At 52.0% G+C, this 18,592-nt stretch overlaps 1 protein-coding gene across 8 annotated transcripts in view; it reads left to right on the forward strand.

Moving 5' to 3' along the window:
- Positions 1 to 18,592, forward strand: part of PPFIA1 (PTPRF interacting protein alpha 1) — a 71,786-nt gene that overhangs the window by 13,432 nt on the left and 39,762 nt on the right. For all 8 annotated transcript variants that reach the window (XM_073541759.1, XM_073541752.1, XM_073541751.1 and 5 more), the window contains exons 3-9: positions 6,702 to 6,803; positions 6,931 to 7,095; positions 14,580 to 14,654; positions 14,734 to 14,829; positions 15,024 to 15,245; positions 16,230 to 16,376; positions 16,612 to 16,746. In XM_073541759.1, coding sequence (XP_073397860.1) covers positions 6,702 to 6,803; positions 6,931 to 7,095; positions 14,580 to 14,654; positions 14,734 to 14,829; positions 15,024 to 15,245; positions 16,230 to 16,376; positions 16,612 to 16,746 — 942 coding nt within the window. The remainder of the gene's footprint in view (positions 1 to 6,701; positions 6,804 to 6,930; positions 7,096 to 14,579; positions 14,655 to 14,733; positions 14,830 to 15,023; positions 15,246 to 16,229; positions 16,377 to 16,611; positions 16,747 to 18,592) is intronic.

An 18,592-nucleotide genomic window follows, 5' to 3' on the forward strand; every position in this document is an offset into this window, starting at 1 on the left:
TACTGGGAGAGAGACACAATCCTCACAACCAGCCTATATTACTGGGAGAGAGACACAATCCTCACAACCAGCCTATATTACTGGGAGAGAGACACAATCCTCACAACCAGCCTATATTACTGGGAGAGAGACACAATCCTCACAACCAGCCTATATTACTGGGAGAGAGACACAATCCTCACATCCAGCCTATATTACTGGGAGAGACACAGAGACCTCCCATCCAGCCTATATTACTCGGAGAGACACGCAGAGCTCACATCCAGCCTATATTAATGGGAGAGACACAGACCTCACATCCAGCCTATATTACTGGGAGAGACACGCAGAGCTCACATCCAGCCTATATTAATGGGAGACACACAGACCTCACATCCAGTCTATATTACTGGGAGAGACACGCAGAGCTCACTTCCAGCCTATATTAATGGGAGAGACACAGACCTCACATCCAGCCTATATTACTGGGAGAGACACGCAGAGCTCACATCCAGCCTATATTAATGGGAGACACACAGACCTCACATCCAGCCTATATTACTGGGAGAGACACGCAGAGCTCACTTCCAGCCTATATTACCGTGTTACAGTTGATTTTTTTTCTGTTAAATAACGTCATGTTGTGCAGCCACGTCAGGACATATAGGGCATTGTATTTGGTGACCCCATATCTGGTCTGTGCCTAGTGCAGCTTCTCGTGATGAGTCCACATATCCAGGGCAGCTTCCTCGCCATTTCCTCCCTGAGACACGTTACTGGATCATCTTAGAAACTGAAGTGCAGCTTAATTTTAGCCGTTAACTCTGTAGCAAACAGACGGTAATGCAATCTGTTGTGGGTGTTTTGTCCCAGCATTGTTTGCCGTTATTTAAAAACCTAAATAAATTACATTAAATCTGCTCCCAGAAGCCGCCTGGTGGAGGGCTCACCTCCTGTGACCCACCCGGAGTAGACACTGGGTCAGACGAGGAGAAGACCACCCTCGGCCAGATGATGTTGGGGCTGCCTGCTGCTGTCAGGTCACATCGCTCCCTATAAAGGCCAAGCTCCATCAGTCAGTGGCAGTAACACTTTCCTGTCTGGGCTGAGAACAGATCGGGAAATGTTCATGCACGTTGCTCGGATGCAACAACTGGAAGACGTTAATCCTGCTGCTTTATTAGGAGCAGATCTCCGCGTGGTATTCGCTCTTGGATCAGATTTTGGGATTTTTCTGGCACACTTCAGTTTGTCTTCTGGGAAACTGTGTCAGGAAGACCAGTGTCACTATCCGCTAAACTTAGAGCCAAAAACTGTCCGTGATACTGGTGACCAGTAAGAACGCGGCTGAGCCGGAAAACAGGGCCACACTGTCCTGGCGCCCCGATAATACCATGAGACTCTTCTTTCCTCGGTGAGTTTTTTTTCTTTGGCATAAAAATCCCAACTAAGATTGCGCTGGATTAAATGGCAAAATGTGTCCACAATACGGTGCCATATTGGCTGCTAGCCCCGGTGGAGCCACAGGTGCAGGCTGACGACTTCTGATGGCTGCCATTGAGCGCTCATAGAGATTGTCGTCTTGCTTTTTGGCACCTGCTCATTCTCTCCTGTGTATGAGGCTGTGACGTCCACGAGTATTCAAATTAATCATCTTAAAGGGGCTGTCCCATAAGAAATATTTTTCCTATCCACAGTATGACTATTGGGGTCCAGCCGACCTGACCCCCACTGACCCCCAGCAATCTCGAGAATGAGAGTGGTCCCAAAGTCACCTGTATGAATGGCGCGCATGTGCCGCCACCCCTCCTGTGGACGGCGCGTGTGTGCCCCGCCACCCCTCCTGTGGACGGCGCGTGTGTGCCCCGCCACCCCTCCTGTGGACGGCGCGTGTGTGCCCCGCCACCCCTCCTGTGGACGGCGCGTGTGTGCCCCGCCACCCCTCCGCTCACTAATGCATTTTTCTCGCTGTAATCCCGCAGACCCCTTTTCTTGGAAATGGTGGGGATCTCATTGGTCTGATCCCCAGTGACCATACTTGGATTGGTGATATGTTCTGTGGGACAACCCCTTTTATACATGGATAAGTGTTACTGTAAAAAGGCCATGTCTCTCCCACAAAGGAAAGTGAATAAAGCCGCAAGTTCCTCCTGTATATGGCGGGGTGTTGGTGACCTTGGTGTTTGCCATGTATAGCCGGTCTCAGCTGCTGACCCCGGGGGGCAGTCACCTGCCTTTTCTCCTGGTATTCCTCTTCTAGGCCCCTGTTGCCCTGCTGCTGGATCCTTTGGAAATGCTCCTAGGCGCAGGACAGATTGCCATTCCTTCCCTGTGGTTACAGTTTGTGTAAATCACATGAGGACACACAGCCTCGGCTGCTCCACGGTCACAGGAGGCCTCAAGTATGTGAGAAGCAAGAACCTCTGCGGAGAGGCATGGAGTGCCGTCCTGGGACTTGATATTGACCCTTGTAATCATTAACTCTCCTCAGTCAGCAAGGAATTTACTGCCGAAGAAAGGTGAAGAGACGGTCATTACGGTACATTACAGGTCCAGTTACACTGATGTTTGTTATTGTGGGTTCATACCTCCTGCCTACCAGTCCATGTGCCCGGGAGCTTACAATCTAGTGTCTCCTGGTCTGGTCCATGCAGGAACCAGGGCTGATGTCATAGGACATCTGTAGACAATGTTTAGGGGGGGAGACCTACAACTCCATGGAGAGGTCATCCTGGTCAGTGAATGGGAAGATTCTCGTTTACACCCAGGGGCCGAGACCCCGAGAGCCGCTCGCAGCTGATGCTGTGCTACAATGTATCAGGGGAAGTTGCACATAGTGCAGCAATTTAGAGGATTGTTCGGAATGGATACAATTGTAGTAAATTCGTAAGGGAGAGTTTGGCCCCGGCCACAAGGAGAAAATAACATTAATGTCGCCCCACGTGTGCGCGGTGACAACGCCACGGACCTCACAAACTGCAGGAATCTCCCTGGATTTTTTTTTTTTTTTTTCGACGCAGGTATTAAGAAAAGTTTCCAAGTGTCCTCAACGTGTGATGTCAGTCCTCCTGGTATTCTCAGATAGTAAGCCGTCATACTACTCGTCATTCACCATTACTCATCGCCCGGGTCATGGGCACATATGACCCACTCCTGTCAGAGGGAGATAATCTCATAACCTTTGTGTAGTCATAGGAAATAATTAAAAGGGTTTTTTTTTAACCATCATTTCTTATAACATAAACATCTATTTGTTGGACTGAACTGGAATTGTATTGAAAGCGAATAAGAGGTTTCAATTGACTGATTGCAAGCTGAGGAGATGAAATAGTATAGCGGAAAGTTGCTGGTTTTTGGTCAGTGATTAAGCCGTGCACTTTTTTGTGTGTTCATATTTGTTTGTTTATTTTCTCTGAGTGTTTTGACATTTAATGAACAAGCAATAAATACTAAAAGGGTTGTCACTACTCTGCAATTTATCACGTATCCGTCTATCTTGCTAATTGATTGGAGTCCAACTGCAGAAATCATTGCTGACCTCGAGAGCTGGGTTCACATATGATCCGTTAGTATGGAGTTATGGCCAAATTGGGGCAGTGATGCACATGCGCCTCTCCAGTAGTCCCATAGATGACATGAGACAGTGGTGTGCATGCGCTTCTCCATCAGTTCCTGATATAATATGCTCAGAAGTGCGCATGCATTTCTGCAGCAGTCCCATAGATAATACGGAGTGGAGGTGGGCATGCGCTCCTCCAGCAGTCCCATAGATAATACGGAGTGGAGGTGGGCATGCGCTCCTCCAGCAGTCCCATAGATAATACGGAGTGGAGGTGGGCATGCGCTCCTCCAGCAGTCCCATAGATAATACGGAGTGGTGGTGCGCATGCTCTTCTCCAGCAGTCCCATAGATAATATGGGATGGCGGCGGCATGTGCTTCTCCAGCAGTCCCATAGATAATATGGGATGGCGGCGGCATGCGCTTCTCTAGCTGTCCCATAGATAATACAGAGTGGTGGTGCGCATGCTCTTCTCCAGCAGTCCTATAGATAATACGGAGGGGAGGTGGGCATGCTCTTCTCCAGCAGTCCCATAGATAATATGGGATGGCGGCGGCATGCGCTTCTCCAGCAGTCCCATAGATAATATGGGATGGCGGCAGCATGCGCTTCTCTAGCTGTCCCATAGATAATACGGAGTGGTGGTGCGCATGCTCTTCTCCAGCAGTCCTATAGATAATGAGATGGTGGCGGCATGCGCTTCTCCAGCAATCCCATAGATAATGAGGAGCAGTGCTGCTCATGCGTATCTCCAGCTGTCCTATAGATAATATGGGGCGCTGGCGGCATGCGCTTCTCCAGCAGTCCCATAGATGATATGGGGCGGTGGCGGCATGCGCTTCTCCAGCAGTCCCATAGATGATATGGGGCGGTGGCGACATGCGCTTCTCCAGCAGTCCCATAGATGATATGGGGTGGTGGCGGTATGCGCTTCTCCAGCAATCCCATAGATAATGCGGAGCAGTGCTGCTCATGCGTATCTCCAGCAGTCCCATAGATGATATGGGGCGGTGGCGGTATGCGCTTCTCCAGCATTCCCATAGATAATGCAGAGCAGTGCTGCTCACGCGTATCTCCAGCAGTCCTATAGATAATATGGGGCGATGGCGGCATGCGCTTCTCCAGCAGTCCCATAGATGATATGGGGCCGTGGCGGTATGCGCTTCTCCAGCAATCCCATAGATAATGCGGAGCAGTGCTGCTCACGCGTATCTCCAGCAGTCCTATAGATAATATGGGGCGATGGCGGCATGCGCTTCTCCAGCAGTCCCATAGATAATATGGGATGGCGGCATGCGCTTCTCCAGCAGTCCCATAGATAATATGGGGCGGTGGCGGCATGCGCTTCTCCAGCAGTCCCATAGATAATATGGGGCGGTGGCGGCATGCGCTTCTCCAGCAGTCCCATAGATAATATGGGGCGGTGGCGGCATGCGCTTCTCCAGCAGTCCCATAGATAATATGGGGCGGTGGCGGCATGCGCTTCTCCAGCAGTCCCATAGATATGGGGCGGTGGCGGTATGCGCTTCTCCAGCATTCCCATAGATAATGCGGAGCAGTGCTGCTCATGCGCTTCTCCAGTAGTCCCATAGATAATATGGGGCGGTGGCGGTATGCGCTTCTCCAGCAATCCCATAGATAATGCGGAGCAGTGCTGCTCATGCGTATCTCCAGCAGTCCTACAGATATGGGGCGGTGGCGGCATGCGCTTCTCCAGCAATCCCATAGATAATGCAGAGCAGTGCTGCTCATGCGTATCTCCAGCAGTCCTATAGATATGTGGCGGCATGCGCTTCTCCAGCAGTCCCATAGATGATATGGGGCGGTGGCGGTATGCGCTTCTCCAGCAATCCCATAGATAATGCGGAGCAGTGCTGCTCATGCGCTTCTCCAGCAGTCCCATAGATGATATGGGGCGGTGGCGGCATGCGCTTCTCCAGCATTCCCATAGATAATGCGGAGCAGTGCTGCTTATGCGTATCTCCAGCAGTCCTACGGATATGGGGCGGTGGCGGCATGCGCTTCTCCAGCAATCCCATAGATAATGCAGAGCAGTGCTGCTCATGCGTATCTCCAGCAGTCCTATAGATATGTGGCGGCATGCGCTTCTCCAGCAGTCCCATAGATGATATGGGGCGGTGGCGGTATGCGCTTCTCCAGCAATCCCATAGATAATGCGGAGCAGTGCTGCTCATGCGCTTCTCCAGCAGTCCCATAGATGATATGGGGCGGTGGCGGCATGCGCTTCTCCAGCATTCCCATAGATAATGCGGAGCAGTGCTGCTCATGCGCTTCTCCAGTAGTCCCATAGATAATATGGGGTGGTGGCGGTATGCGCTTCTCCAGCATTCCCATAGATAATGCGGAGCAGTACTGCTCATGCATATCTCCAGCAGTCCTATAGATAATATGGGGCGGTGGCGGCTGCATGCGCTTCTCCAGCAGTCCCATAGATAATATGGGGCGGTGGCGGCTGCATGCGCTTCTCCAGCAGTCCCATAGATAATATGGGGCGGTGGCGGCTGCATGCGCTTCTCCAGCAGTCCCATAGATAATATGGGGCGGTGGCGGCTGCATGCGCTTCTCCAGCAGTCCCATAGATAATATGGGGCGGTGGCGGCTGCATGCGCTTCTCCAGCAGTCCCATAGATAATATGGGGCGGTGGCGGCTGCATGCGCTTCTCCAGCAGTCCCATAGATAATATGGGGCGGTGGCGGCTGCATGCGCTTCTCCAGCAGTCCCATAGATAATATGGGGTGGTGGCGGCTGCATGCGCTTCTCCAGCAGTCCCATAGATAATATGGGGCGGTGGCGGCTGCATGCGCTTCTCCAGCAGTCCCATAGATAATATGGGGCGGTGGCGGCTGCATGCGCTTCTCCAGCAGTCCCATAGATAATATGGGGCGGTGGCGGCTGCATGCGCTTCTCCAGCAGTCCCATAGATAATGCGGAGCAGTGCCGCTCATGCGCTTCTCTAGCAGTCCTATAGATAATAAATGGAGCGGTGGTTCAGATACTCAGCAACTGTTCTATTCTGCGTCTCTGCCCCCCGATGTAGAGGTCAGTGGGGGGTCCTAGTGGCTGATTACCCCCAATAATCGATAAGTTTTCACCTATACCTTATTAGACCTTCCAATTGAATGTTAATTTTGTCTTAAAGGAGTTTGCAGCGCTGACGAAAGAGCTGAACATCTGCCGGGAGCAGCTGCTGGAGCGGGAGGAAGAAATTGCGGAGTTGAAGGCAGAGAGGAACAATACCCGGGTAAGGATTACACGGGCTCTGGGGTAACGAGGGTGGGCAGTGCAGCCACCTGGGTGATGTTTTCTCTATCTGCTTGTCTGTTTTTGATTCCTGCATTTCTTAGTCACGTGTGTTTGTATCTTTGCAGCTCCTTCTCGAACATCTGGAGTGTCTTGTTTCCCGGCACGAGCGCTCGCTGAGGATGACCGTGGTGAAGAGGCAGGCCCAGTCTCCGGCCGGTGTCTCCAGTGAGGTTGAAGTCCTGAAAGCTCTAAAGTCTCTTTTTGAACATCACAAAGCATTAGATGAAAAGGTAATAACGTGCGTGTGACTGATCCTGACGAGACGCCCGCGGGTGACTGACGCTCCATAATACTTTAATGGGGCTGAAACTAGTTCTGAGAGCAGCAAGTCTCGGTTTCCTTCTCGGGACAGTTTGTTTGTCTCCGTTCCTAAATCTGGAGGGTAATTTAGTTGAGCACAGGATTGGGTTCTATTGTTACGGCTTCTTTTTCTAACTTTGGTGATAAAGTAGATCTGCCCCCTTTATACGCTGCGCGGTGTAGGGTCGACTTATCACAGCTACAGGGCACTACTCCTAGAGCCGAAAACAAAAAATTGCCTGCTGTTTGGCACATTGGAGTGTTCAAAGAATCTATTGTCTGTTCCGGAAGTGTATTCTTGATCCATGACTTCCGAGCGGTCCGATGAATGGTGCTGACCCCACCTGTGTTCATCCTGTTTGTCTCTAATATATTTGGATGATGTCCCTTACGTTATCCACATCGAGCCCAACTCCTTTCGTGACGCAAAACATAGCTGTTATTACAGCCGTCATCTGCCTCGGGCAGCAGCGGTCAGAGCTCGCGCCTGTTGTAACTAGTTAACCCCTTAAATGCATCTTTCAGACTCCGATAGTGGCATCTAAGACTCGCCGCTTTGGGTGCCCATTCCGGCCCACCTACCGTTCCCCCGCTGCTCTAATTCAGATTGATGATAAGATGTTTTGGCAGCTGGCTGCTTGCTGAAGCCTCTAATGTCTGCCATCTTGGTACTCCTCTTGCGCCTTGCTAAAAAAAACAAGGGTCCTGTCCACAGCGTTTATGTGCACAGCCTACGTGATGAAATGACGTCCTCTCTGCTGTCTCACACGCTGTTTGGTGGAAGGTGGAGCCCACGTCCCAGTCGTCCTCCACCAATGTATTCACTGCTGTCTGCATCCTGAGGATGCAGACAGCGGTGACAGTGAGCGGCGGATGGATGCTGGGGGTGGGAGGCATGGTGGGCCCCATGACCCACTGTTTCAGGCCTGCGCCTGTCTTAGTCCGCGGGCTGCACTTTGCCCATGTCTGACATAGGCTGTAGTCTGATGCTGCGGTTTTGGGGAATTTTTCAAAATTAAACAGAATAAGGAATGTTCTGAAATATTATTTGCTAATCTAATCATCGCTGATGTGGTGATTCCTAGCAGGACTGGAAGTGATGACGGCCTGTCTTATCATTCATGTGACCGCTGCAGCCAATCATGGTCATTTGCAATTGACGCTGCAGCTTTGAGATCACTGATAGATGGGACGCCAAGACTTCTGGAACTGGCGGAGAATTCACGAGGTTAGTAAGGCTTATTTCTTCATTTTTTTTTTTTCTGACATTCCTTATTCTTTTTCTGGAAGGTCCCTTTCAATCCATGAAACCTTTGCAGATTTCTCCTTCGTCTCATTGGGGGACACAGAGACTGTGGTGTGTGCTTCTGCCGTCTGGAGGCCGACACTAAGTGTACAAAAAAAGAGTTAGCTCCTCCTCCGCCGCATACACCCTCGCCCCTAGGCCGGGCGTAACTCAGTTTTTGCTTAGTGTCTGATGGAGGCACACGCAGTCTGGAGTTCCAGACTAGATTTTTTATTTTTTTTTTCCCTCCCTTTTTTCTATGAAGATAAGATAGGGGCGACGGATCCTATAGAGAGGATCCGATCTCCCCAAATCACCAACGGGCGACCACGTGTGAGTAACCCTCCACGTGTCCTCTCCCGCACCGAGGGACACATCTGGGACTTTTTTCCAGACATCTATTTTTTAACGAAAGAGGGGCAACGCGTCCTGATTAGAGGACTCGGTTTCCCCACAACTTCATCAGGAGCACGTGTGAGCAGAACCAGGGGTCAGCCTCCGCGTTGCTACTCTCCTACAACAGCAGTGTATGGAGGACCCGTCCACCCCTTGGTAGTGAGTCCAGGGGGTTGAATCGGAGGCGCAGGTGAGAGCGTACAGGGGGAAGAGGCCGCGAGTAAGACCGACAGAGCCCCCCCCCCCCCCCCCCCCCCCCCGCGCGCCTGCACGGCGGATGGCCCTGCTCACCTGTTTAGTATATGGGGGATCCGCTCCTGGAGCGCACCGCAAGTTGGCGCTGGTGGGTAGCGGTAGCCAGGGCGTTGCACCCGGGCTCCGCACGCCGCGTGTATCGCGGCCGGAAGCCCGCCGGCGGCCGCGGCCCCACTGCAGGAGGGCGCGAGTATCGCGCGAGGCCGCGCGCCGACTTCCGGTGGTAGCCGGAAGTCCCGCCCGCTGACTTCCGGTGGTAGCCGGAAGTCCCGCCCGCTGACGCGGCGGTGACAGCGGCGATGGTGGAGACGCGCGATATAGGGCAGGAGGTCAGAGGCGCAGATCCCGGAGAGACTTCCGCCCTAACACATCGCATCCACGCAAGGAGCCGGTGGGTGAGTGTAACTCCGTTTGGAGAACCACGCTGCTTGTCAGGGAAGAGGTTACCCTCCTCCTCCTTCTACTCTGCCTTCAGCCTGTGCAAGTATGTCTGCAAAAGGAAAAGCTCACTCTTTCCTTTACGCGGTTTGCGTGTCCTGTGGGGTCAGGCTGCCAAAGGCACAGGCGGGTAAATATTGTGAAGCCTGTGAGTCGGAGCGCGCCCAGGAGCTCCCCACTGTTTCTGAACCAAGGGGTCAGGACCCCCCGGAATGGGCGGTGTCCTTATCGCAGTCTATGCTGTCCCTTACAAGGGCAATTGAATCCCTTCAGGGCCCGGGCGGGAGCAGGGAGGGGGGTCTGCCAGCGGAAGAGAGCTCGTCCTCGTCTCAGGACCCTCCAACCATTAGAGGTCGCTCCAGTACCAGGCAAGCTCATATCAAGAGGGTTCGTTCCCCGTCGGCCGGACCCTCCGGGGCTTCGGCGGCGGGTATTAGGGCATCCCGTTCCCCGTCACTGAGCTCTGGGAGCGATCAGGATGAAGGAGAGGAGGAAGGAGCCTGGAATCTAGAAAGTCTGGGGTTCCAGGATTCGGTGGACAGTCTCATTGAGGCAGTCAACCAGACATTAGAGATCGAGGACGATGTGCCCACAGCCTCAGGTCACAAGGTCTCTTTTAAGAAATCCAGGCGACCACATAGAAGATTTGCCACGCATCCGGAGTTTGAGGAGCTAGTCCAGAAACATAGAGATCACCCGGATAAGCGCTTTGCAATGCAAAAAGCGCTACAGGCAAAGTATCCGTTTCCTCCTGAGCTCCATAAGGCTTGGGTAGAGTCGCCAGTAGTGGACCCTCCCGTGTCACGTTTAGCATCTAGGTCGCTATTGTCAATACCCAGTGTTTCCTCTATTAAGGACCCAACTGATCGCCTCATGGACGGGCTTGCCCGCTCGGTATATGAGGCAGCAGGGTCGGCTCTGGCCCCCTCCTTTGCGGCGACTTGGGTGGCTAAAGCCATGGTTTCGTGGGGGGAAGCTCTGTATAAGGCCCTCCAGGACAGGGATCTGCCCGCGGAGGTCTTAGAGGTGGCAAATCAGATGTCAGGGGCAAGTGATTATCTTGTCAGCGCCTCACTGGACGCGGCCGAGTGTTCGGCGGTGGCAGCGGCGAATGCGATCGCCATTAGGCGTGCATTATGGCTGAGGCTGTGGAAAGCGGATTCTATCTCTAAAAAATCCTTGACCTCATTGCCTTTTCAGGGCAATCGATTGTTCGGTGAGAAGCTGGATAGGCTTATCTCAGAAGCCACAGGGGGGAAGAGTAGTTTCCTTCCGCAGCAGAGAAGTTGCCCGGCATTCAGGCAAACGCAAAGGCGTTTTCGACCCTTTCGTAGCCCCTGGGGGGGGACTCCGGCCAGGACATACTCCTCCGCAAACGATGGCCAGAGTAGGGAAAAACAAGTCTCTTACAGGGCCAATCCGCTGGGTAGAGGCCGAGGCCATTTACCCAGAGCGAAGGGGGCCAAGCCCCAAAAGCCTCCAGCTAAATGACTGGAGGCGCTCCGTACCTACGGACGACAGGGTGGGCGGACGCCTACTAAGGTTCAGCCACGTTTGGGTCGCAGTGACACGCGACACTTGGGTGGCAGAACTTGTATCGTCCGGGTACAAGATAGAGTTTGTCGGACGGCCACCACAGCGATTCTTCCGTTCGCGACTTTCCAAGACAGATTCGCAGGCGGAGAGTTTGTTACAGGCTGTAACGACGCTAGAGCACAAAGGGGTTATCGCCCCAGTGCCGCAGGGCGAAGAGTCGCAGGGGTTTTACTCCAATCTTTTTTCGGTCCCCAAAAAGGACGGGACTGTGAGGCCGGTTCTGGATCTAAAGATCCTAAACAGATTCATCAGGGTCAGGCGATTCCGGATGGAATCCCTCCGCTCGGTCATTGCAGCCATGGATCCAGGGGAATTCCTGGCCTCAATCGATGTGCAGGATGCATATCTGCATATTCCGATATTCCCCCCACACCAGAGGTTCCTGCGATTTGCGATCGGAGGACGTCACTTCCAATTCGTGGCTCTGCCCTTTGGTCTGGCCACTGCCCCCAGAGTCTTTACAAAGATAATGGCGGTGGTTATGGCCATCCTGCATGCACGGGGCATAACGGTGTTACCTTACCTGGACGACCTTTTGGTAAAGGGGCCGTCGTTTCAGGAGTGCCAGGACAATATCAATATTACTCTGGATACCCTGGCCCGTCTGGGCTGGCTGATCAATTGGAGCAAGTCGTCCTTGATTCCAGCCCAAAAAATCGTGTTCCTGGGCATGATTTTCGACACCTCCCGGGGGCTGGTGATCCTCCCTCAGGACAAGGCGCAAAAAATCAAGCAAGGGATACGGAACCTTCTACAGCCGGGCTCCAGATCCATCCGGTATGGCATGAGTGTGTTGGGCAGAATGGTGGCGGCGATAGAAGCAATCCCGTTTGCCCAGTTCCATCTCCGTCCGCTTCAGCATGCGCTCTTGACAGCATGGGACCGGAGGCTGCTGTCTCTCAGTCATCGGTGCAAATTGTCTCCGCTAGTACGGGGTTCACTCCGGTGGTGGACTCGCGACTCGTCTCTGGTCCAGGGGAAGCCCTTTCCCCCGGAACAATGGTTGGTGGTGACGACCGATGCAAGCCTGCAGGGTTGGGGAGCAGTTTTCCAGAGTCACATAGCCCAGGGGCGATGGTCGGTTCAGGAGGTAATTCTCCCGATCAACATTCTGGAGATACGGGCAATACGATTGGCCCTACGACATTTCCAGTGTTTCCTGAGACACCGGCCGGTGCGCATCCAGACGGACAATGCTACAGCAGTAGCATATGTCAACCATCAAGGGGGCACGCGCAGCCAGGCAGCCATGCGCGAGGTCGGACTGGTACTACGTTGGGCGGAGAAGAACCGCGTGGTAATTTCAGCGGTGCACATTCCAGGAGTCGAAAACTGGGCGGCAGATTTTCTCAGCCGACAGGGGGTTGCGGCAGGGGAATGGTCCCTGCACCCCGAGATCTTTCAGCAGATCTGCCAACGGTGGGGGACACCAGACGTGGACCTTATGGCATCCAGAGAGAATGCCAAGGTACTAAGGTTTGTCGCTCGATCCCTCGATCCGCAGGCAATCGCAGCAGACGCACTGGTGCTCCCGTGGAGCCAGTTTCGTCTCCCGTACTTGTTCCCCCCGCTGCCGCTGCTTCCAAGAGTTATCAGGAAAATAAGGAGAGAGAAGGTTCCAGCAATTCTGCTGGCCCCAGACTGGCCCCGGCGGGCCTGGTACGCAGATCTGGTCCAACTAGTGGTGGACGTACCCTGGCGTCTTCCAGATCGGCCGGACTTACTGTCCCAAGGGCCGATCTGCCATCCGAACTTAGGGGCCCTGTGTTTGACGGCGTGGCCATTGAATCTTGGCTGTTAACACAGGCAGGATTCAGACGCGATGTGGCGGCCACGATGGTGAGTGCCCGAAAGCCTTCCTCGGCGAGGGTGTATCATCGGACTTGGGAAGTATTCTTCCGTTGGTGTAGGGATCGTGAAGTGGCTCCTCTGGTTTTTTCGATCCCCAACGTACTGGCTTTTCTACAGGCAGGGCTGGACGCAGGGTTGGCCCCGAGTTCCCTCAGAACGCAAATCTCGGCCCTGTCGGTACTTTTCCAACGAAAAGTCGCTTCCGTCTGGCAGGTTAGGACGTTTATGCAGGGGGTCGCACATTTAGTACCCCCCTATAAGGCGCCGACGGAATCATGGGACCTGAATTTGGTGCTCAGAGCCCTTCAGGAGGCCCCTTTCGAACCATTGCAAGAGGTCTCCTTACCTTACCTGTCCAGAAAGGTCGTTTTTCTAGTAGCCATAACGTCTATTAGGCGGGTTTCGGAATTGGCGGCCTTATCTTGTAAACCACCGTTCCTAACCTTTTATAAGGATAAGGTAGTTTTAAGGCCAGCTCCCCCCTTCTTGCCGAAGGTTGTGTCTGCATTTCATATCAACGAAGACATCGTCTTACCCTCGTTTTGCCCGGCACCGGTGCACAGGGTAGAGAAGGCTTTGCACACTCTGGATCTGGTAAGAGCTCTTAGGAGGTATGTGGCGAGGACGGCGCCATTCCGCCAGACAGACTCTCTATTCGTGGTTCCAGAGGGACGGCGGAAGGGGCTCGCTGCGTCCAGAGCGACTTTGGCCAGATGGGTTCGCCTGACGGTCCAAGAAGCTTATCAAATCAGTGGCACGCCAGTTCCGGCAGGGATCAAGGCTCACTCGGCACGGGCAGTGGGTGCCTCATGGGCACTACGACACCAGGCTTCAGCGGAGCAGGTATGCAAAGCAGCTACCTGGTCCAGTTTACATACGTTTGTCAAGCATTATAACGTACATACCCAGGCATCCTCGGATGCAAGCCTGGGAAGAAAGATCCTCCAGGCAGCAGTTGCGCACCTCTAATCAGGGGCGCAAATTAGCATGGATTGGGTGAGTTAAGATCCCGCCCAGAGGACTGCTTTAGGACGTCCCACAGTCTCTGTGTCCCCCAATGAGACGAAGGAGAAACATGGATTTTTGTGAGTACTCACCGTAAAATCCTTTTCTCCGAGACGCTCATTGGGGGACACAGCACCCACCCTATCAGCCAGTTGGCTTTTACTTATTTTGAGTTTTACAAGTCCTTGTACAAGGTTTAGGGTGGCCCCTTTTTCAGACATATAGTTTCTTGCCTGAGTTTAAGGCGCGTTCTCCTACTGCTTATGCACTAAACTGAGTTACGCCCGGCCTAGGGGCGAGGGTGTATGCGGCGGAGGAGGAGCTAACTCTTTTTTTGTACACTTAGTGTCGGCCTCCAGACGGCAGAAGCACACACCACAGTCTCTGTGTCCCCCAATGAGCGTCTCGGAGAAAAGGATTTTACGGTGAGTACTCACAAAAATCCATGTTTCATAATTTACCGTCTGGATTTGTCCTCGTACTTTAAAGTGCGGAGCCGTAGTTGTGTCGCTGTTCACACTCCACACACGGGCCCCTGTAGAGATCGCACCTGGTCTGCTCCTCATCCCTGACTTCTCGTCTCTGCAGGTGCGGGAGCGCTTACGAGTGGCGTTGGAGAGATGCAGCCTCTTGGAGGAAGAGCTGGCAGTGACGCACAAAGAGGTGAGTAGTCAGATCACCGTACAATCCTGTGCGGAGCAGTAGACATGAAATCGCTGACATCCGGCTGTCGCCCATCCAGCTGATGGTTTCACGAGAGCAGAACAATCAGAAGAAAAGCTACAATGATGTGTCCGTAGATCACGAGCAGGAGAATACACCCAGCACTAATGGCAAGGTGGGTGTCCTCTGTCTGCACCAGGGTGTAAATCTTTTGCATGGGTCTGCCAGGAGCTTGTCCTGTGCAGTCAGCAATCACGGTGTAACAGGCCGTCTCCTGGCTTGTGATTATTTGATTGTTTGCATCTATTCTTGATGTGATTTGTCGAGTCCCCGGAGGCAATGCCATGTTAATTCTGCATTTTATGACAGAGATCATCCGACGGCTCTTTAAGTCACGATGAAGACCTGTCTAAAGTCGTGGAGCTCCAGGATGTCATCGACAAGCAGTCCAAGGAGCAGAATCAGATGAAGGAGCGCCTGGCCATCCTGTGTAACCGGGTTACTGAACTGGAGGAAGATTTGGACACTGCAAGGAAAGATCTCATTAAATCTGAGGAGATGAACACAAAGCTGCAACGTGATGTACGAGAGGTGAGGAGATGTGATGGCGACTGGGAGCTGAAGCTGCCAAGTTACAAAATAGCTTAGAATGCAGGACGAATAGTAATATAAAAAAAAAATTATAGGAGTGTATGCTTGAGGGGTCTGAGGAAGAAAGAGGGTAAAACCGTGGGGAATAATAATCTTTTTTATATAGTGCTAACATATTCCGCAGCGCTTTACAGATTGCACACATCATCACTGTCCCCGATGGGGCTCACAATGAACTGGGACATCTGCTAGGATTTGCAGTTTTGGGTCTGAGCATCAGATGCAGCATTATGGGAGGAGCGGCGGGCGCAGGTGGCTGGGGGGGGGAGCGGCGGGCACAGGTGGCTGGGGGGGGGGGGGGGAGCGGCGGCCGAAGGTGGCTGGGGGGGAGCGGCGGCCGAAGGTGGCTGGGGAGGAGTGAGGGGCGCAAGTGAACATCTAGTGCATTGGGTTATTGGGGTATGTCCGCCACGGGTGGCTGAATTGGGGATTGCATCAGCCAGATGTGGAGATGGGTTGAGCACAGGCCGCAATGGTGGAGGATTGAGCATCTAGTGCCTCGGGTATGGGAATCATCAGATGCCAGCTGTGTGAAAGGAGCATCAGAACCATCTGTGGTTGGACTAAAGGAGCAGTGAGTGGTGTTGGCACAAGGATGAGTCTTTGGAAGTTCCGGTGTTTGCACAGGTTTCTAGAGGATTTGATTTGTTCAGGATATTAATAGTGATGAGCGAATGTGCTCAGACATCGTGTTATCCAAGTATTTTGGGCATTCGCAGATATGTTGCTGCGTTCTAACAAACAGGCAATCCCTGCAACTGTTGCTGCTAACAGCCTCAGAACATGCAGCTGCAGGGACTCGAATGTATTATCCGAGCACACCGAAGATACTCAGATAACACCTGAGCAGGTCACCTGCGCATAGTAGAGCAGATCGGTGTTTGGTGAATGCGGACCTTCATCTCGTCACTGCTTCATTATCAGGCCATGGCCCAGAAGGAAGATATGGAAGAGAGGATTACGACTCTCGAAAAACGCTACCTCGCTGCCCAGCGCGAAGCCACATCCGTGCACGACCTCAACGATAAACTTGAAAATGAAATTGCTAATAAGGAATCAGTAGTTCGACAGGTAATTTATATACACATATGTACACGCTATTCATGAACTGTGGATGTTTAGAAGTTTAATTTTTTTTTTTTTTTTAAAGCTATTGAACAACCCAAAAATACAACAAAAATGGTTTCAGTAGCCCAAGATCTAATATAATTTTTCTCTAACGTGCACAAAATTTACCGAATAAATTATGTCTCGTCGTCTAGGAAGTTATTAAGGGTTTAAGAAATCAATGTGTTCTTGATCCCAGAGTGAAGAAAAGAACCGGCAGATTCAGGAGCGGCTGGAACTAGCAGAGCAGAAGCTTCAGCAGACAATACGGAAAGCGGAAACCCTGCCCGAGGTGGAGGCCGAGTTGGCCCAGAGAGTCGCTGCCCTTTCAAAGGTAAATGAGACCGCCATCGATGGTCATGTGACATGCCCTGCGATTTCTAGACAATGAATGAAACCTTGTGGCCACCATAGAAGCCCGGTCTATGGCAGTTGTTTTGTGAAACCTCAGGTTAAAGTATAACTCAACTCAGCGATGGAAGTTTCTATACGGCAGAGGTTCAACTCCACCTGCTAGTGGACAGCTATGGACGTGCATCCTCCATAGTGGTGATCGGTGCTACGCACCAGTCTAACCGCGCATTGGTGATAATTTATGCAGACTGGATTGCCCCTTTAAAAGATACCAATCCTACCTCTATAAGAATACCCCTTTAATTCCTGGACGCTTGCTTGCATTCAGTGCAGACCTTTAACTTTGACCATGCTCAGCAGATTCATCTGTAGTTTTGTGGGAAAGGTTCGGTCTTAACTAGAGGATTTTTTATTACAGTACCTGCTTTTTATAGGTGCGGGCCTCCTCACTGATCGGCAGTCTCCCCTGTGAATTTGGATACAGATGGCCGTCGATTACTGGTTAGGATACCTAATGCTAGTGACTAAATCTTCAAATCCTTAAAGGGGTATTCCCATCTCCAAGATCCTATCCCAATATATAGTAGGTGTAATAATAATAGAAAATACCTCCCAATTAGAAATGTAGTATAGTTCTTCTGATTTGCTATGTTGCTTTCCCCATGTGCAGGGCATTACAGTAGCTTAAATATCTATGGTTACGACCACTAACCACTAACTCGCTATATGAGAGACCATAACCATGGATACCTAAGCTACCGCAATGCCCTGCACATGAGGTAAGTGACAAAGCGTATCAGGAGAACTACACTACATTTCTAATTGGCTGTATTTTCTAATATTACTATTACACCTACTACATATTGGGAAAGGATCATGGAGACGGGAATACCCTTTTAAGTCTTTCCCAAGATAGCTCTCTATATCCTCGTGCTTCGTTCCCCCTGCTCCATAAATTGATATTTCAGCTGAAAGTTTCATTCGTCTGCAAATTTCATCAACCCCTACCTAGAAGATGCAGGATAGGAAAAAAAGGGGTCAGACAATCCACGCTACGAATCACTATGAACAATTATTACAGTGGTCTTTATTCGACGCGTTTCGAAGTTTCACAGAACTCCTTCCTCAGGACAAAACCACACCTGTGTTTTTTTTCCTGAAGGGGTTCTGTGAAACTTCGAAACATGTTGAATAAAGACCACTGTAGTAATTGTTCATAGTGATTCGCAGCGCGGATTGTCTGACCACTTTTTTCTCCTTCCTCATTGGGGGGACACAAGTACTGTGGGTGTATGCTTCTGCCGCTAGGAGGCTGACACTAAGTGGAAAAAAAGAGGTTAGCTCCTATACACCCTCGCCCCTATTGCGGGTGGAAATCAGTTTTTTGCTTAGTGTCCATGGAGGCACACACGTCTGGTTTTGCTCCAGATTTTTTTTTTTTTTTTTCCCATGAAGATGAGACAGGGGCGACGGACCCTATTGAAAGGGTCCGATCTCCCCAAACCATCAATGGGCGAGTACTAGCGAGTGTCCCTCCACGTATCCTCTCCCGCGACGTGGGACACAATGCCGGACTTAGCCCTGACCACCCCTAGGTATTGAAACCATGGGTTGTACAGAGGCACAAGACTAGTCCGTGCGGCCCCCACTGCTCCACCAATGCTTAGACTGCGGTGCTGCAAGGCGGTGGACGGTCCCTCTTCTCACCCCCTGAAGAGGTTAGATGGAGCTAGGGTGCCTGCACCGTCCTATTTTATCAAGACCCCCCTCACATACCTGCGCTCAGGCTGAAGAGGATCATCGGTGAGGAGATGGTCTGGGAGGGC

The sequence above is a fragment of the Dendrobates tinctorius genome, unplaced genomic scaffold (assembly GCF_039654945.1).
Source record: "Dendrobates tinctorius isolate UK_male_01 unplaced genomic scaffold, ASM3965494v1 ptg000124l, whole genome shotgun sequence".
Taxonomy (NCBI): Eukaryota; Metazoa; Chordata; class Amphibia; order Anura; family Dendrobatidae; genus Dendrobates; species Dendrobates tinctorius.